The 20,580-nt window shown below is 43.9% G+C and overlaps 1 protein-coding gene across 2 annotated transcripts; it reads left to right on the plus strand.

Moving 5' to 3' along the window:
* The first annotated feature begins 6,987 nt into the window (after positions 1–6,987).
* On the plus strand, positions 6,988–19,299 carry nsun5 (NOP2/Sun RNA methyltransferase 5). Of its 2 annotated transcripts, none has more exons than XM_017722486.2 (10): positions 6,988–7,235; positions 9,375–9,494; positions 10,361–10,532; positions 11,426–11,534; positions 13,034–13,172; positions 13,276–13,391; positions 13,500–13,678; positions 15,418–15,619; positions 18,787–18,942; positions 19,047–19,299. In XM_017722486.2, the coding sequence occupies exons 1-10, from the start codon at positions 7,143–7,145 to the stop codon at positions 19,198–19,200; spliced, it is 1,440 nt and encodes a 479-aa protein (XP_017577975.1). In that variant the 5' UTR covers positions 6,988–7,142; the 3' UTR covers positions 19,201–19,299. The 2 variants fall into 2 exon arrangements, with proteins under 2 accessions (XP_017577975.1, XP_037403255.1); XM_037547358.1 differs by lacking the exon at positions 6,988–7,235 and adding an exon at positions 7,301–7,423.
* Positions 19,300–20,580: the final 1,281 nt, after the last annotated feature.

Consider the following 20,580-nt stretch of genomic DNA (forward strand, 5'->3'; position numbering starts at 1 on the left):
TCACTTTTTACACACAAGCAAAGTTTCAGTTTCAGATTTATTTACAACTTAGTTCCAAGTTTAAGTTGAATAAAAACTGGCTTTAAACTCAGGATCACAGATGAGCTCCTTTACTATGTTGATCTGTAGGCGTCTGTTCATAAACATAAACCAGCCCAAACTCATTTACTATAAAATGAAATGGTGTTTGTAGAAATTCAGAAAAAAGCCGCGTCAGTCTCGACTGCATATGTGGACATATTTCTATATTGAGCTCTATTTACACAAAGTTAGGTTAGTTCATCATTTATGTTGAACAGACTCTCCCAAAGTTTTACGCTGCTGCGCTGACGTTGAACCGCGTGCTGCACTGGGTCGGTATGACCAACAGGTCAAAACCAGCTCTAAACAAAGTGACCGCTGGGCCCTGATTGGTGCTCTGGCTTTGCGCTTCTTTCGTTTTGACATGTTACGTTTTTATACACACAGAAACCAAAAGGAACGACAGATTTCTCAGAATGTAGGAGGAAAAAGTCGGATATTAGACTCTGAAATGTAGTGGAGTGAAAGGAAAAAGTCCAGAACAGAGAAACTTCAGTACAGATACACCAAAAATACTAAAGTACAGAAACTCATTACATTTACAGTCTCAACAGAAATAATTCAAGTTTAGAGTTCAAAGCCAAAACTGGCAAGAAAGACGTCGAAGACTGGGGACAGTCTAGTGTAGATGAACGAGTAGCTCGAATGCATCTGGAATATGTACCAGCTAGTATATCTGTGCAGGTAAGGGCTGTTGCGCTTTGATTAAATTAAATCATTTTATTATAATAATCGCTTAACAGGAAGGAGAAGAGTGAAAGTGCTGAAAAAAGAGACCGTGGCAATGACTTCCATGGTTTGGGGGCCATAACGCTGAAAGGTCCGTCTCCGACTGCGGCCAGTCTACGTTTTGGGACAACTAGACGACCTGAGTCTGAGGACCTGAGTGTTTGGGCAGGGCAGTGAGGGTTCAGGAGCTTTTGCTGGAGCATGGAGAGATTTGTAAGTTAGCAAGAAGACCAGAGACTCAGCGTCTTTCATGGAGAGTTTTAAAAGAAAGGGTTATTTCGTTTACAGTATAATTTTTACTTCTGCTTTTCAAAGTGCACAGAAATATGTGCGAGTCTATAAAATACTAAGGTTTTTTTTTTTTTTTATTTGTATTATTTCCAGTGTTTGGGGCCTCCAAGGACACTTGTGCCAAAGGCCTCATGAGACCTTGAACCATTTCTGGATATAACCAGAATTACTGTTAAAAGTCTACCTGAAAACAGACGTAAGCAGTTCTTGTGAACAAGTGATTATGTTAAGATGATAATAAACATAAGAATATTAATAAATGAGGCAGAGGAGCGTCAAACGGTCCAAAAGCAGGTATAATTTCATTTAGCCACGCTAATGGTAGTCTGGATAATGTGTAGCTGAACTGCAACTCAGAACACAACAGGTGCTCAAAGGGAGCTGATAAGGCCTCAGATAAGTGTCTTGGGTGAGTTAAGGTAAACGGCAGCACATATTAGCTGACATGTATGCAAACGTGCCAAACTACTGACAGAGACAGTAACTCTCACATTCACGGAGGCCTTCATGCACCACAACTATAAATCTGATTGGACAGAAGTGGCTAGAGTTAATGGGAAACTAGACTGGGTTAGAGCAGATTTGCTGTATCCCAGCCTTAAACGGCCATATACCACTAATATTGTAAAAAAAAGAATTACATGGGTAAACAGCAGGTGGCCTATCACGACTGAGGCCCTTAACGTCTACACTGAATTCCTTTTTATCAGAGTTTATGCCATTTTACATGCAAGACTCTATGCTAAATTCCATATGTGAACCAAAAATCAAATCAAATCACGTTTATTGTCACATCATATTTACACAGGTGCAAGGTGAGTGAAAATCTTAGGTGCATATCCCCCTTGTAGGATTTAAATTATATATATATATACACACACACACACACACACACACACACACACACTACCATAATAATTTCCAATGTACAGTCGTGCAGTAATGAGTTATGAAATGTGCTGTTGTTCACATTTCCATGTGTGCAGTTAGTGAGTATAAAGGTAGATAATAAATGAGATGCAGGTTCTCAGGGGACAGAATATTGATATAGAAATCCTCCAGATTACTCAGGATATGGATAGAAGATAAACAAGATGTCAATCTATATGTATAAGTACAGATTTGCTAGATTGAAGGTGCAGTAAGATCAGAGTGAGTCTGTTTGAGGTGTGGATGTGGTGTGGATTGTCCATGGAGAGCATCATGATGATGACTCAGAGGTGCAGGGACAGGCCTATAGACCGATACACCAGCACTACTGACTGTTCAGCAGCCTGATGACCCGGGGAAGGAAACTCGTCCCATTAGTTTACACTGGAACACCAACATGGTTAAGACATATTTCCAAAAGACTATAAAGTATAAACTATAAACTGTAAAGTTATCCACTCTACCATCCAAATCACTGAGTTCAGGTGTTCCAGGCACTTCCACGGCCACAGGTGTATAAAGCCGAGCCCCTAGGCCTGCAGACTGCTTCTACAGACATTAGTGAAAGATGCTGAGGGGCATAGTGCGCAGAGGTCACCAACTTTCTGCAGAGTCAATCACTACAGACCTCCAAACTTCATGTGGCCTTCAGATCAGCTCAAGAACAGCGTAGAGAGCTTCATGGAATGGGTTTCCATGGCCGAGCAGCTGCATCCAAGCCTTACATCACCAAGCGCAATGCAAAGCGTGGAATGCAGTGGAGTAAAGCGCCGCCACTGGACTCTAGAGCAGTGGAGACGTGTTCTCTGGAGTGACCAATCACGCTTCTCCCTCTGGAAATCTGATGGACGAGTCTGGGTTTGGCGGTTGCCAGGAGACGGTACTTGTCTGACTGCATTGTGCTGAGTGTAAAGTTTGGTGGAGGGGGGATCATGGTGTGGGGGTGTGTTTCAGGAGTTGGGCTCGGCCCCTTAGTTCAAGTGAAAGGAGCTCTTAAAGCTTCAGCACCAAGAGATTTTGGACAATTTCACGCTCCCAACTTTGTGGGAACAGTTTGGGGACGGCCCCTTCCTGCTCCAACATGACTGCCCACCAGTGCACAAAGCAGGTCCATAAAGACACGGATGAGCCAGTTTGGTGTGGAAGAACTTGACTGGCCTGCACAGAGTCCTGACCTCAACCCCATAGAACACCTTTGGGTTGAATTAGAGCGGAGACTGTGAGCCAGGCCTTCTCGTCCAACATCAGCGTCTGACCTCACAAATACGCTTCTGGAAGAACGGCCAGAAATTCCCATAAACACTCCTAATCCTTGTGGAAAGCCTTCCCAGAAGAGCTGAAGCTGTTATAGCTGCAAAGGGTGGGCCGACATCATATTAAACTCTATGGATTAAGAATGGGACGTCACTCAAGTTCATATGCGTGAGAAGAAACATGGTGTGGCAATAGGGAGTAAATAAGAAATTTGTCTTTTTTGGTTATACATTATTTTGAGAGTCCAGTATAGATTATGTACAGTTGCCCACATTGTTAACAAACTGTCTGATGCAACCCTTTAAAAGTTTTAGATTAGGTTTAGGATTCAGTTTAGGTTTTGGGTTGATACTTAACAGAATTTAACACATTCAACTTAAGGCTCAGTTACAACTAACAGACATATGTTTTGAATGTTTGTTATAGATGAAAGCGTCTATCCTCAAAATAAAGTAATACCCTGTTTTACTGGTCATTTTCATAAAGACGGCCCATTAATTCTTCGGCATTTCGGCCCTTAAAATCCAAGTCACTCCGCTGTTATAAACTACTGAGCTATTACACTAAAAAGCATGCAAAAGCTGAACTGACCCCTGAGCCGGTTTTGCAAGATCCCTCAGCTCAGGTACTTGAATACACCACTTGAGGGTGTGGATCTGGGCATTTGCAAGTCTGTATGAAGTGCTAGTTTGTTCCTAAAGTGAAGTGTGAATTAATTAAAACATTCACTGTCAAATCCAGGCACAAATCAAGAGCTGCCAAGTTCGTTTTGATGTGCAAACGATGGGAAGTCCAAGATGCAAACGGTCAGGCATTTAAACAGTACATGTATCTATGGTGCACGTTGGCTCGGCTCTCTTTGGTGAGAATCAGCGCAAAGTCCGCCAGAAGTCTGAACAGAAACATGTCTAGTTTTGTTCCCAAGGTTGGCGCCTTGTGGCTCGTCCATCAGACCGATGACCAAAGCCAGAAAAAAAGAAAACACGCGTTTAATTCTGATGTTCTTCACACCTAAAAGTGTCTACATGCAGTTAAGGGTGGCCTTCTAGCCCTAAACGACCGTTTCATATGGTATTTATTGCGTTTTGCTGTATCACATCCTTCATCCTCATAGCTTTGACAGAATTCATAACATTTTTATCTTGTAGTTCATCAGTTTTCTCTCACTACAATACCCAGCATGCACTACACAACTACATCTTGATAACCACTAGGTGGTGTCACTCAACTCTGCTGACCTGGCTACTGATCTATAAGCTGTAATATAATAAATATAATCAAGCCGGCATTTGTTTTAGTCTAATTCTCACCTTTTACACACCAAACAGTGATTCTGTGTTTATTCAGCACAGAATGGCTGACTTTTATACCCTGTCAAACGGAAAATAAGCCAAACTGATTTTAGCTTGTCCTCCTCGTCTGATGCATCATTTCTGCCTTTCCAGTAATCCGTTTTTATAGCATAATGACTTGAGACTGCTGTGCAATAACATATTCGGCTTCCTATCAGTAACATTAGTGTTCCGGCTTCCTTACGCACTCACCAGCTAGAGAAGAACAATAAAATAAAATAAAATTCACTTCAAATCCAGCCTGAAGCAGTGCTAGGCTTTCAAAAGTTCACCTCACTCTCAATATACATCACCAGAAGGAGGCTTCCTAGTCTTTAAACCAGAAGATCTCAGTGTGGAGATGACCCCAGCACCGCTGTAGGGGCGAGAAAGCATTTTTACAGCAGATATAATGATTATTTTTCATTTTGGTCAAAGTGCCGCTTTAAGTAATCCAGCTTGTGTTTCTCAACGCATGTATTTACCTCTTTATGGGCATCAAACAATGAACCAGCCAGTCCTCACAAACAATAATTGCAGGTTTGGCTGAAAAAGAGCTAGATTATGTCCCTTTGATGGACGAGATAAAAGGGAACATTATTCAGCTACAATAATCCATAAGATGAAGCCACAGATGTCCAGGCCTGGCCGCCGTATCGTCTATTGAGCTCTATGTGAGGCAACGCGTCTGAGCGTCCGTCATGCTGGAGAGGTCAAGATCCGCTCGTGAGCAGATTCACTCGTATTGAGAGACGAAGAGTCTCAGGATTAAATCAGCCACGACTTCCTTACTACTCCACCCATTTACACCACATCTGTTCAGTTATAATCCTCAGACTCGGATTAATCCAGACCAGAGCTGGTGTGGTGCCCTAGGCGAGATTTTGGTTGGTGCCCTCTGCATCATCAGTCATCGGGTTTATACACTCACACAGACTCGGCAAAGCTTCATGTTTTTGAGTTTTTTTTTTATTTTAGAACGAAAAGAACAGTAAAACAGTAAAATCAGTATTAAAGAAACAAATAAAAAGTAAATGAATTATAAATATAACCGTATAACAATAAATGAATATAAAGCTGTTGCACAAAAAATATTTTAAAACTATTTTACATGAAGCAGTGCAGAGACAACTTTCTGCTTATTGTAGAGTCTCTAATCAACGAGGATTAAGACCTGCTTATTTAGTGAAAGGGGGGGAGGGGGGGGTCTTTTCAAATGTCTTCAATGAGTTTAGGGAAGGGGGTACCTGACGCCATCACTTGCTAGCTAGTAAATATTTTTCTGAAGGGAACTTTTACTGTACAACATACACATTTAATGTATAATATATATGATATAATTCACCATATTATATTACCTCTGTTTTTCTGCCGCCTTTCTTCTCCTCTTTTCTCCTTTTCCTGCCCTTTCTGCCTTTTAGACATCTTTACGGGGACATGTCACTCACTCTGTGGCGCTGTCTTTGTCCTCAGAGAGAAACTGTAAGGAGGTGCGCAGAGCGCGCGGGGGTGGGAGCGTGTGTTGTTATTATAATAATTATTTGACAAATTTTTTGACTAATATTATTTGCTTGTTTTCATATTTATTAATTGTTCATTTGTAAAAAAAAAAAAAAGCCCCTAGCATTTGCCTATATCACCTAATGGAAGGGCCGGCCCTGGTCCAGACTCTAATAACTGACCGCGGTCATTAGCCGGCCGGTCCAGCAGGAAAGTATTCGGTCCGCACCTGATGTTAAAAACCGAGCTTAGTGTGAGAAACAGAAACACACACATCAGCAAATCCATCAATGAGTGAATCGCTTCTGATATTAATACACAGAAAAATACAATAAACCCCCAAAACACGGCGAGAAGCACAGAGAGGAAGTTTTCCCGTTCCACCTTAAATGGAGCAGCAGCCACTTTCTGTCTGAAGCTGCTCCATTTAAGTCCGTTAATCTGTTATGAATATCTACACAGATTAATTAATGCTGTAACTACAAGCTTTAACCATCACTAAATAAATAACTACTACATGAAGTTTAGACCCTGAATAGACGATTAAATGAAATAAGATTAAAATAAAACCAGAGGAGAAACAACCACAGAGCCTGGATCACTGCGTTCCCTCTGTTATATACTCCTATCCCGCTTTCTGAGAGCAGTATTCCTGAAATAATGGAATTCTGGACAGTATCTTTATTAAACTGCCGCTCTGTGATGGAACTGAATGCGGTCCAGCAGCGATGTTGACCTCCCCAAGATGGCGTCGCCGTCGACGTGCCTGGCTGGCCCCAGCGTGGCGTCTGAGCGCGTGTCTGTGCCGGACACACTGCGGCTCAGAGAGAACGAGCGAGAGGGAGAGTGTCGCCCCCTACAGGACGATCATCAGCACTGACCCGCCGTAAAGCGTCGTGCAGGAGATTTGCAACTGCCGGAAAGCAACTAGGAAAGCATGGCTCTCTCGTGGTTCTAGATACGTAAACACACGTGTAGCGACGTTCTGGATACATGCTAACCACGTTTTACTGAGGCAGGTGGACGATGGCGCTTTACCTGAAGGCCGCAGAGGTTCTGGATAAGGTGGAGCAGAAGAAGGGCGCCGTGAAAACTCTGGTTTACGACAGTGGGTTCGAGGTAATGGGGTTCTGCTCCGTCTGAGTCAGAGAGGAGAACTTCCCTCGGTTTCTATCGGCGGCAGCGCTCAGTGTTCAGGTTCTAACCCGCCTCTGATCCTGGAGTAGAGGCTTTAATATAAACGCCTGGTCAGGACTGCGGCTCGGGCTCAGCTGACCAGCTCGAAGGTTCTTCAGAGAACCCAGCGGGTTTGTTCTCTTTATTGGGGCGTAGATTCAGTTAATGTGCTCATAAAGCGGGACACAGCACTTTACCCCATTACTCAGTGGAAGCGACGGGTCCACATTATGTCCCCTGCACTGATAGACGGACAAACACAGGGACAGACAGACAGACAGACTGATAGACAGATAACCACAGGGACAGATAGACAGACAGACTGATAGACAGACAGACTGATAGACAGATAACCACAGGGACAGATAGACAGACAGACTGATAGACAGATAACCACAGGGACAGATAGACAGACTGATAGACAGATAACCACAGGGACAGATAGACAGATCGATAGATAAACACGGACAGACAGACAGACTGATAGACAGATAAACACAGGGACAGACAGACAGACCGATAGACAGATAAACACAGGGACAGACAGACAGACCGATAGACAGATAAACACAGGGACAGACAGACAGACTGATAGACAGATAAACACAGGGACAGACAGACCGATAGACAGATAAACACAGGGACAGACAGACAGACCGATAGACAGATAAACACAGGGACAGACAGACAGACTGATAGACAGATAAACACAGGGACAGACAGACAGACCGATAGATAAACACAGGGACAGACAGACAGACTGATAGACAGATAACCACAGGGACAGATAGACAGACAGACTGATAGACAGATAACCACAGGGACAGATAGACAGATAACCACAGGGACAGATAGACAGATAACCACAGGGACAGATAGACAGATAACCACAGGGACAGATAGACTGATAGACGGATAACCACAGGGACAGATAGACAGACTGTGATAGACAGATAGATAAACACAGGGACAGATAGACAGACTGTGATAGACAGATAGATAAACACAGGGACAGATACAGACAGACAGACAGACAGATAGATAAACACAGGGACAGATAGACAGACTGTGATAGACAGATAGATAAACACAGGGACAGATACAGACAGACAGACAGACTGATAGATAAACACAGGGACAGATAGACAGACAGATAGATAGACACAGGGACAGATAGACAGACTGACCGACAGATAGATAAACACAGGGACAGATAGACAGACAGACAGACACCAATCCCGAAGGAAAATTAGCCGCCAGTATGAGTCACACAGGCCAGTATTAATAATACTACTACTACTACTACTACTAATAATAATAATAAGGCTGAAACAATATAAAAACAATAAATATGAAAACGATCTACAGGCATAAATACAAAGATCTGCAATAAGAAGTCCGACCTGAGGTGAAAAGGCAGCGCAGTAACGGCTCATAATGACCGTACTGAATAAAGAGGTGCAGAGTATTGGTACTGAAATAGTGTCCAGGTGTGGAGTGTCCAGCTGTGCGCTGGGTGGGGGTTAGAGAAGGTGCAGTATGTACAGTAAGGTGTCCAGATGGACAATAACATCAGTGGAGGATGAAAACGTTACTAATGCATTGCAGGAGGCTGAGGTAACGTTGTGCTTCTTATTCGGCAGATCCTCGGTCGATTTTCCCGCCCCACATTAATGACGCTGCGCTTTTGCATCTGCGGCAGTATTTAAGGTGGAATGGGAAAATTTAAGTCTGCACCATTTAAGGTGGAACGGAAAAGACCTTGAAAAAGCCGACATGAGCTTCGCGTGCTTTCCTGGCGTCTCTAACTAAGTGTGACTAAGACGAGTCGAGGCATTATTTCTGAAGCCATCATAAACGTTCATATTTTCATGCTTTAGTATGACCGAAGCGTGACTGACTGAAATGCCACGTATTTATAAAAAGCGTGAAATCTCATTTTAGTTTGGAATGCAAACGTGGCTGATGAGGTTAGCTCGAGAAGCTCGAGAAGCTCGAGACCCTGTTGTGACGTAACTGAGCTTGTTGTCTGGTTTCCGGCATTTTCTGCGAATTTCTTTACGAATGTTTGTTCTTTTCCAGAACATCAAACAGCTTTATGCCCTCGTGTGTGAGACTCAGAAGTATTCATCAGTGCTTCAGCAGATCATCGAGAGTACCAGACTTCTGAAGGAGACCAAACTCCGACTAAGTTTAGCCAAGGTAACTAAGGCTAGCGCTGGGTTTCCCTCACTCTTTACCCAAGTGCAGGTTTCTCCTGGGAATTCCACAGATTTTCCCAAACTTACGTTATACATCATTTACTGGGATATAGAGAGTCCGTCGGTGTGGTTTGATGTTAAATGGCTCGTTTGTGGAGAAGAGGCGTGGGAACGAGATCCTAATGCGTGGCCACGACTTAGTAAGACATGGGAACGAGATCCTAATGCATGGCCACGACTTAGTAAGACATGGGAACGAGATCCTAATGCGTGGCCACGACTTAGTAAGACATGGGAACGAGATCCTAATGCGTGGCCACGACTTAGTAAGACATGGGAACGAGATCCTAATGCGTGGCCACGACATAGTAAGACATGGGAACGAGATCCTAATGCGTGGCCACGACTTAGTAAGACATGGGAACGAGATCCTAATGTGTGGCCATGACTTAGTAAGACATGGGAACGAGATCCTAATGCGTGGCCATGATTTAATAAGGCATAGGAACGAGATCCTAATAGATCCTAATCCTCGTTCCCTCGCGTTAATAAGGCCAAGCATTATTTTTATTTATACAGGATGTCACCATTGAGGCTCCGTAGTCCACCGCTAACAGAAGCCCTTTCATTAGTGTTCTCTATAGTCAAGTCAAGTCAAGTCAGGCTTTATTGTCTTTACGAGTAAACAACGTTCCACCTGGACCAACACAGGAACACCAGAGCAGGACAGTACAATACATACAAAAGACTTGCAGTAAATCCAGAACAGGACACAGGCAGCATTTAGTTGTGTTGAATTTTTTGCAAAACCACCGTAATTCCTCTTTAAGTCGCCTGCTGTCTCTGATGCCTCGTTCGTGTGATTAGGTTTTGGTCTACGACTTGCTCTTTGGTCGAGGAGTAAAATGCGGAGGATCGTGGAAGGCCATGATGGTGAAGCATCGCTCCAGACTCCAGGCTGCCCTGGCTCGGATTAAAGTCAAGCAGAAAGTGAGCCGGAATGAGGACCTGCTCCCTCCCAGTGTGCAGGACAAGAACGGTCTGTCTTACTGAGTTCAGCAGTGTTTATGTGGGAATTATGGAAAGAGGTCATCACTGATCCAGTGCCCAGGAATGTTATTGTGCCAATACTAGCAGAATATGTTGGTTCAGATTTTAGAGGGGAGGGGAGGGGAGGGGGGGGGGGGGGCGTTGTCTCCTGTACAACGTTATGCCATGTTATGGGAAGTCTTTAAATAAATAAAAGCTCATTTTAAAGCTTCCTGGTTTATAAAGAAAGAAGCAGTGCATTGGTATTTACACTCACTTGCCACTTTATTAGGTTCAGTTGCTTGTTAACACAAATAGCTCATCAGCCAATCACACGGCTGTAACTCACTGCATTTAGGCCTGTAGAGGTGGTCAGGACGACTTGCTGAAGTGCAGACCGAGCATCAGAACGGGGAAGAAAGGGGATTTAAGGGGCTTTGAACGTGGCGTGGTTGTTGGTGCCAGACGGGCTGGTCTGAGTATTTCAGAAACTGCTGATCTGCTGGGATTTTCACACTCAACCATCTCTAGGGTTCACAGAGAACGGTCCGAGAAAGAGGAAATATCCAGTGAGCGGTCAGTTGTGTGGACGAAAATGCCTTGTTGATGTGAGAGGTCAGAGGAGAATGGGCAGACTGGTTCCAGATGATAGAAAGACAGCAGGAACTCAAATAACCAACCATAATCTCTGAGGAACGTTTCCAACACCTTGTTGAAAGTCTGACAAGAAGAATTAAGACAGTTCTGAAGGCAAAAGGGGGTCCAACTAGCAAGGTTATCTAATAAAGTGGCCGGTGAGTGTAGATTGGACGATGCTTTTGTGCTGTTTAGGTGTTGTTTTGTTGTCCTGACTTGATATTCAGTAGATCAAGACTGAACTGACTGCATGTTGTCCTTCCCTAGCCCACAGTATTCCACGTTATGTTCGTGTCAACACGCTGAAGACGACTGTCGAGGATGTCATTGACTACCTGAAGAGAGAGGGGTATTCATATCAAGGGACAGCAAGACGGTTAGTCACGGCTCGATTCACTTTCCAGTTCTATACAGCAAAACTTATCACACTTTGTAGTCTTAGTGCTCGCAGCAGATCGTTTAAGAGACTCTATCCCAAATTAAATGTGTAAACTTTCCTACATCGGTTGTTAATAAGTACTCACCTCCAACAGTGGAGCTGCCGAAGCCACTAGAGAGAAGTTCCCGTTTAAAGACTAGGAAAACCCCCTTTTGAGACAGTGCTTGGAGGTTGTCCATGTCCATATTAATCAGCCTCTACGTCCGTGGCTGTGCTAGCCGGATGTCTTTATTGCTGTGGGGTGGAGTCCCAGGGGTTGTATGATGTACTAGTGCAGGGGGCACAACCCAAATGTCAAGAAGAGCCATTTAGTTCTTTCAGCGAAAACCAAACCACCTTGGGAGCCACAACGTTTTATATCCATGTTACCGTATTGGCTGTAAATCTGTCTCAGGATGTGCTGATGTGCTGGTATAGAACAGAAAATATGATAGAAATAAAAACACAGACAGACTCTGCTCCGCTTTCAGCTTCAGCTCAGCTATAGACGCTTTTCTCACATCTCCAGCAGGAAACCTTTCCTCAGCAGTAGAACAATTTCATGTAAAATGTCTCACCCTTCAGTTTTTTACGAGGCTGAAGACGCTTCTCATTCTCCAGCTTCTTTCCATTCCACCTTAAATGGTGCCCGAGTTGCCAGAATGTAACCGCAGTGCCATTTAAGGCGGAACAGGACAATTCAATTGAGAAAATGAGTAACTTTTTAGTGTTTGCCTTTTCGGTAGCTACTAAACGTTCAGCAGTTCTGCATTAACTCCAGCGTTTAAGACCATTTACTGTTAAACTGTGTTGAAGGATCAGCAGAGCTTTATTTTACTGTAGAGGAGGATTATTTTATTATTACCTGCTGATCTGATTCAGCCGTGGAGCCACGACAGGGCAGCAGAAGAGCCGTGTACTAGTGTAGTGCAAGCTGGATACTGTAGTGAGAGAACGTTGATGGGTGAAGATAAGACTTTTATTATCCTACTGGGGGAAATTTGCGTTGTTACAGCAGAATACACAGTAAGTAGACAAAGATGTGCATCATACAAAATACAAAATATAAGATATACTATAGAAATAAATAAACAAGGCATCTGTTAGCAGAAAAATGTAAAAAATAAAAATAGAATTAAGAAACTACACAGATTTACAGTTTACACATGCAGTTGTGTGGATATTACACATTTCTGAGCAGGTAATGACTGGATATCGCACAGAAATCGTAGATATCGCACAGAACTTGCGAATGTATTGCGCTATAGAATAGTGCAAAATGATAATCTGTCAAACTGATGAGCCTCAGGGATATTTTGGGCTATGGAGTGATGATAACATGACAAATAACATGCTGGATGGCAGTTTTAGAGAGAAATGCCCTTTAAACATGGCATCAACATGAATAGGAGCCTTCTATTAGCTTGTTTTGATCTTATGTTCATGTATCCCTTTAGGATCGAGGATCTGCGTCATCTCTCTGGGAAGATGTTTATGGGTGACGTGCACCTCCGAGATCTTCTGGTGTTCAGTGCTAAGATGGACTTCCACAATCATTACCTGTATAAGGCAGGACACCTTATTTTGCAAGACAAGGTGAAAAGATGCAGCACATCACCTTTTACTGATACAGACTTGGAGAGGAACGGGATTGAACTTGAATCACAGTGTTGCCTTTGTATAATTTTGGTTTCTGTAGGCCAGCTGTCTACCTGCGTACCTCCTGGACCCCCCAGTTGGAGGTCATGTCATTGATGCTTGTGCAGCTCCTGGGAACAAAACCAGCCACCTTGCAGCCGTCATGAAAAACAAGGGGTACAGCCATGCAGTCGCAGCACTGAGGTTATGGCGAATGGGGTTTGTGGTGTGATGAGCGCTGAGTAATGTGATGCATTATGTCGCTCTCTTCTCTCATTCATTTAGGAAGCTGTTTGCTTTCGACCTCGATGCAAAGCGCCTGTCCACCATGAGCACCCTACTCCTCCGTGCTGGGGTCACATGTCACCAGTTGGCCAATCAGGATTTTCTCAAGGTTGATCCGCTCGCCCCAGAGTACAAGGACGTGAAGCACATCCTTCTCGATCCATCCTGCAGTGGATCAGGTGATGCTTCAGGCCTTTCAGGAGAGCACTGCTGAGAACTTCCCCCGTTTGATTTTAATAATGCAAACATGCATCCAGGAGCTCTTTCTGGTGGAGATTCATGACAACATGCATGCTAATAACGCTCCGTGCTGGAACGTCAGATTTCCAAAGCCATGCCCACGTGATTTACATATTAAAATAAGGTGTTTGTCATCTTAACCGGGTCGCTCTGCAGTTGAGCTATAGAGGACCTTAGAAAAACATTTAATCTTACATTTTTACAGTTTTCATTATTTAACTTATATGAACCGCCAGGAAATGTGCAGGAAATACTGCAAATTCTTGTCAGGGGGAAAATCGCACTCAATCACACAAAGTAAAATTTAATTCACTTTTTCTGTTAAAACACTGGATTGCTGTGAAATTGCCTGCTTTGACTGGTGCAGGTTTCCCATGCTGCTCACAGTAGGCGATTTTATACCAATCCACTGTTTTAATAGAAAAAAAGTACACGAAATTTTTTGCATACGTTTGTTTTTTTTTTTCTTCAGCTAGACAGGGATAATAAAAAAAAACTAATTCTAAAAGTTAGGGGGGGGGGGACGCCGACATGTCAGTCAAGCGAACCGAAACTAAATACCGGACGTTTGTGATTCCGCCCGAACATTTTTTTAAGTCTCAAAAATAATATACGTTAATTACATTAATTATTTTCAAAAGCTGAGCCGCATCAGAGGGATCAAAGAGCCGCGGGTTGCCGACCCCTGGCCTCGTGATCTGACCATAGGATCTGACACTTCTCTTGATCTGACATGCGCAGGTTTCACTGTAACCAACACCAAGGCCGAGCCTACTAGCCATTAAGCCAGTCAGAAACAGGGGGGGCAGGACTTGCTTTGACCAAACGAACTGATAGATTCAGTAGGAAATCCCGGGAAATACACGTGCGAATTTTTTTCCACTGTCAACGCGAAATGTATAAACTCAGCCATGGAACACAACTATATTAAGCCTATATTAAGCCTATATTAAGCCTATATTAAGCCTATATTAAGGGGAAAATGGAACTGAATAGTAATTTTAGGGCTGTAGTATTATTTATGAGTTTGTTGCACTGTAACGGTTTCAAAATATTTAAAATAAATGCTGCATAGTTTGCTATTATATTTTTAAAAGAAATGAACGTGTCCTTGTTCATGTCATTTAGTCAATGGTTAGGCTACTAATCAATTCCTAGTTTACTTTGGAGTATTGTTATTGCCACCTGCTGACCGTTCTTGGTATGGCTGTAGTATCTGTAGTCTCCGATGCTATAGAAGCAATAAGGTATGGATTCCTGAACAGGCCTGCTAGTCCCAGGTGTTCTGGTAATCTGCAGAAGCTTCTGAAATATAGGCTTATATTGGGTTTGTTTATCTCATGTCTGAATGTTGTTCATGTATTTCAACAAAATTCAACACAATCTATCATTGAAGGGACAAATTCAAAAGCAAAAATGACAGTAATGAAGATCAGGGTTATACATAGACGTATATCTGTGCCCAGGGGCCAACAAGTTATGTGTTAAGTGTGTCGCATACATAGCACCCCCACCCTGCTCACCTCCCGAGCAGAGGAAAAAAGTTCAGGCTCAGGAATTTTTCCCACTATCACCCCTGCATTAAGATTTATTCACTCAACGATTTTCCAGTTCTTGAACCTACAGCGTGGCGGGAAGCTATTACAAATATTTGATTTGATACCCTTGATTCCCAAAGGAATGGTGTGCCTGCCTGATGGAGGCTCAGAGGAGCAGGACGGTGAGCGACTGCAGGCGCTGTCTGCATTTCAGCTGCACTGTCTGAACCACGCTCTGCGGTTCCCTCAGCTCCAGCGTGTGGTCTACTCCACCTGCTCCATCCACTCCCAGGAGAACGAGGAGGTGGTGTCCGCTTGCCTTGAGAAAAACCCTGGATTCAGGTAAAGATCAGACATGCAGTAGTGCCTCTGGAAGTTTGTTTTTAATAAGAACGTGAGACTGGATTTCTTTAGTTACTGGTCATTTACTGTGTTAGTATAAACCTTACAGTGCTGAGCAAAACTTTAAGACCACCCTTCATTTATTTAACATCTGGTCAAAATGACCAAGTAAAAAAATGTCCAACAGACAACGTGTGTTACAGGAAATCACACACAGTTCAACAACTAAATATCATAACTATTTCAGTATTTACCGTGTTCACCCTTTGCCTTTTACAGTCTCCACTGTTTTTGGGAGAGTTGGCTTTTTTTCCACACACCTCCAAAGTTTTGTCTTAGAATTTGGTTGAATTTTCTTCTTTTCACACAAATAATCCTAAACCGCTTCTCACATCTGGACCAGAAGTGCAGCTTGACTCCTCTCCTCTCTCTCTGAGATTAAAGTTGGAAGTTGTCCTTTATTGGTCCCATAATGGGGAAATTTCACCTCCACATTTAACCCACCGATGCAGTGAAACTCCACGTACACACTAGTAAACACAGACACTAGGGGGCAGCGAGGACACTTGCCTGGAACGGTGGGCAGCCCTATCCACGGCGCCCGGGGCGCAGTTGGGGGTCAGGTGTCTTACTCAAGGACACCTCAGTCACGTACTGTCGGCTCTGGGGATCGAACCGGCAACCTTGCGGTCGGTCACAGGGCTGGTTTCCTGACCTCCAGACCACCTGATGGTGAACACAGTTTGGGTGATCTAGCAGGTCTTGCATGGAGTCCCGTTTTCTCTACATAAGGGGTACCCAGTCCTGGTCCTGCAGGTCTTCTACCCTGCAGAGTTAAGTCGTAACCACGTAGGTAAACATAGGGGTCACAGTAATGTCTCATCACTGACCTCCACAAGAAAGACAGCAGAGGCACTAAAGTCCAGGCTCCAGCATTAAACCAGAGAAATGAACGAGCTCAGTTATTTACTGTTGGATAATGACTCACTGGACCTGCTGAGACATCGGTAGCTGATTCAAGGAAACCATGAATTTCTCAACCTCAGCCGGACCATCGAACACTGTGGAAAGGCCATTATGCACCACTTTAAGTGAAGCGGTTGATCCACCTACGTGGCTAGCTCTCCAGGGTTGGGACTTAACTCTGCAGGGTAGAAGGTCTTCAGGACCAGGACTGGGTACCTCTTATATAGAGAAAATGGGATGCATGTAAGTTGTGCCCATGGCCCTCGGCCGCGTCTTCACCTCGTCAAATCGCGTAGAGTAGCAGCAGAAAAACCGTGAAGGATGAACACCCTCGAATTTCCGTACATGAGCGCGTGTCCACTGCTTCCCATCGTCCTTGCTGCGTCTGTCACATGCTGCTGGGCAGTGTAGTTGTGATACCTTACGAGGACAGGTCGCGGACGCTGAGTCGAGTCAGGCTTGGGAGCCAGTGTGTGATCTTTATATTCCCTATCGCCGTTTCAGTGTTCAAGAGATCTAAAAGCCATTCCTCAAAGAACTGAACTGGCTGGTCTCCCTCCACCTCCTCCTGAACATCAGTAATACGAATGTTCTTTCTTCTCTTTTCGAAGTCGTCGGTGTGTTCGGCCGTTTCGCGCACCCGTTTCTCCAGCGTTTTCGGCCGTTTTTCTGCCGGGGAGACTGCATCTTCCACCGCCAACACTGGCCGCTTTTCATGAGCGTTCGGTGTCTCTCCATGAATCTGAAGCAGTTGTGATAAAGGTCCAAGTGTTTCATCCATCACTTTGGAAAGATTGTCCGATTTCCTTTATGACCTGACGAAGCCCAGAGTCAAGCAGGTTCAAGCTGCTGAGGAGTTGCGACATTAGCTGTGAGGCTTGTTGGCCAGCTTCTACGTCCGACTTAGTTGGGTTCTTTGTGCTCCTTTGTGGCGTAATATCAGCAGTATGTCTCAGAAGGTAAGCATCAAGGCTCATATTAGTCTGTCAGCACTCTGTGTGGAGAAAAAAATACAAATGTTTTACGAGGAATGTTGAAAATATTAATGAAGAGGTGCCTCTGCTGAATCTGACTGTTCCTCAAACCACCATCTGAGAACCCCCAAGTCCCAACTCTAATCCAACACTTGATCCAGGTAATGGAGGCCTTCAGGGGCTTCTCATTATTAGAGCCAGGGGTGCTGGATGTGAACACTCCAGGGCCAGGATTTGCCTCATGCTCCGTACGTTTTTAATACATTTTTGGAATTGTGACTTTCCCCTTCGTTATGCTCCTGGATTATCCTTTAGATAATCTCCTCAAAAATATATCCTGAAAATTATTAACCCTTTAAATGGCCAAGGCCCACCGGCCCGCCCAAGGTTTTATTACACTTCTATAACCTATAACATGGGTGCACAACTCTGGTCCTGGAGGTCCACTGTCCAGCACAGTTTGGAGGTCTCCTTGCTCAAACACACCCACTTAACCTGGCAATTAACAGGTAAGTGTGATCAGGTGTGTTTGAGCAGGTAAATCACCACACTGTGCTGGACATCAGCCTCCAGGACCTGAGTCGTGCACCCCTGCTATAGCATATTCTAACCTTCTAGAATACACGCTTAGGTCTTCAAGGGTTCCTTAGCACAGAAAACGTTCCTAGATGGAACTATGAACACTTAAAGAAGCATTTGCATCATTAACTGTGTCTCTGCATGGCTGTTCAGATTGATGGAGAATGTGCTGTAGATGGTTTTTGAAAAGGGTTCTAGATAGCACCGCAAAGGGCTCTGCTGTTAGAATATCAAGCTTGTAACAAAAGAAGAACCCTTTTTGGTGCCTTTCCTGAACCATTTACAACACATTCTCCATCCATCTGAAGAGCCATTTCACCACGCAGACCCATTTAATCATGCAAATGGTTCTTTGAGTGGTTATAGTTCTATGTAGAACCATTTTCTTGAAGAACTGTCGTTTTTAAAGAGTGTAGCTCAAGCAGTTTGCATTAATGTCCCTGTGGTTACTGAAAAATAAGCATTAGTGTGTAATAAGCCTGGGATTTTAAGGGGTTGAGTTGCACTTGATGACCATTTGACTGGTAATTAAATAAATGAAAGGTGGTCTCTGACTTTTGCAGTTCTGTGTTATGGAGTTTCTCCATTACACTCACATTATTTAACTATAATTAATTGCAGTGTAAAATGTCCCACCTGTTTCTACAGATTAGTGCACCTCTTTCCCGAGTGGCCGGAGCGTGGTCACGGCCCACTGACCCAGTGTCTGCGCGCCAGCACTACGGAGACCCTCACTCACGGTTTCTTTGTGGCGATGCTGGAAAGGCAGACGACTCCAAGCGACGGCGAAAGCCTTGATATCGCGTAAGTCCTTTGAACCGAGGCCTTCAACCAGTGACCTGTGGCTGGATTTTGAATGTTTCAGTGGCTAAAATCTTGAGTCTGATTGTGACGCCTTCTCCTCACAGACCATCTGCCATGGATTTGGCCACAAGTGCACCTACTGGTGGTGAGGAGCAGCAAACGCAGCGACCCAGCAGTGAGATCTCTGTGGAACAACCTAATTTCACAACGAAGAAAAAAAGGAGGAACAGAAAGAAACACAAAAAGCAGGAATCCTGAAAGTTCCAGTTTCCATTCGTCATTCTGTTTGTAGTGTAAAGTGTGTTTTATGTTGCATGAAGCCATGTGTAACTACATAAATGTCTTTATGAATATTCAGTGTTGGTGCCAGCTTGAAGAGGGTTCCTGAATTAGGTTATGGTTACTGTGCTTTAAGAAGGTATCAGAGAATCTCGGGCAGTGTTTACATCTGGTATTAACATCTGTCTCAAGTGGTCTGATCACAAGTGGGCAGGGAAACTTACAGCTGTCTACATCTGGCATTTTATGTTGGATGAGTCTTCATTGACCACTTATCAGATTTTGAGAGACATTTATAGCCATAATATTTCAATATTCAGAATATTACCTTATTTTAAATACAAAAGTGGTTTTTATATATTTTTAATATAGACATAAATATATATATCTCGCTGCTGTCAGAAGAAAACCTCGTATCTCCATTTGTCACTTTTCAGTTTTTGACCATTTCAAAGGACCTGTTAACCTTTACACTGTGTGTAAATTTCATGATGAACGGAGAAGATCGGAAAGACGTCTGGTTCCTTTGACTTGCACTAAAACTAGTTTTTTCTTTCTCCTGTAAAGTTCCAATTTTGAAGATACGAGGTTTTCTTCCAACAATACAGCGATATGTAAAATGATCCTCACTAAAGTGAGTGCCCCCTCACATTTCTGCAGATATTCTATCTTCTGATGGGACGTCACTGTAGAACTGAAACTCTGATATCAGTTAAAGTGGTCAGTGTGCAGCTTGTCCAGCAGTGCAGATTCACTGTCCTCTGAAAAGAACAACACACAGACATTAATGTCTAAACAGCTGGCAGCTCAAGTGAGTCCACCTCACAGTGGACGTGTCCAGATTGGGCTCAGAGGGTCAATATTTAGTGTGACCATTATTATCCAGCGCTGCCTGAACCCTCTTGGGCATGGAATTCACCAGAGCTGCACTGGTTGGTACTGGAACCAGTGCAGTTCCAGTATGACGACGTCACGGAGCTGGTGGATGTTGGAGAGTTTGCCCTCCTCCTCCTTCTGCTTGAGGAAGCCCCACAGGTGCTGAATTGGGTTTAGGTCTGGAGACGTACTTGGCCAGTTCATCACTTTTACCTTCAGCAAGGCAGTGGTCATCTTGGAGGTGTGTTTGGGGTCATCATAGAGTTGGAAAACTGCCATGCGGCGCAGTTTCTGAAGAGAGGGCATCGTGCTCTGCTTCAGAACGTCACAGCACATGTTGGAATTCATGTTTCCGTCAATGAGCCGAAGCTCCTCAGTGCCGGCAGCACTCATGCAGCTCCAGACCATGAAGCTACCACCACCATGCTCGACTGTAGGCAAGAGACAGTTGTCTTGCTGCTCCTCACCAGGGAACCACCACAC

The sequence above is a fragment of the Pygocentrus nattereri genome, chromosome 18, assembly GCF_015220715.1.
Source record: "Pygocentrus nattereri isolate fPygNat1 chromosome 18, fPygNat1.pri, whole genome shotgun sequence".
Lineage (NCBI taxonomy): Eukaryota > Metazoa > Chordata > Actinopteri > Characiformes > Serrasalmidae > Pygocentrus > Pygocentrus nattereri.

What these genes read in the sequence shown, in the direction of transcription:
- nsun5 (XM_017722486.2), top strand. Translation starts at nt 7,143, where the DNA reads ATGGCGCTTTACCTGAAGGCCGCAGAGGTTCTGGATAAGGTGGAGCAG. An exon ending in TATCAAGGGACAGCAAGACG is followed by an intron (nt 11,535 to 13,033) that starts GTTAGTCACGGC and finishes GTATCCCTTTAG; the next exon opens with GATCGAGGATCTGCGTCATC. An exon ending in GAGAAAAACCCTGGATTCAG is followed by an intron (nt 15,620 to 18,786) that starts GTAAAGATCAGA and finishes CTGTTTCTACAG; the next exon opens with ATTAGTGCACCTCTTTCCCG.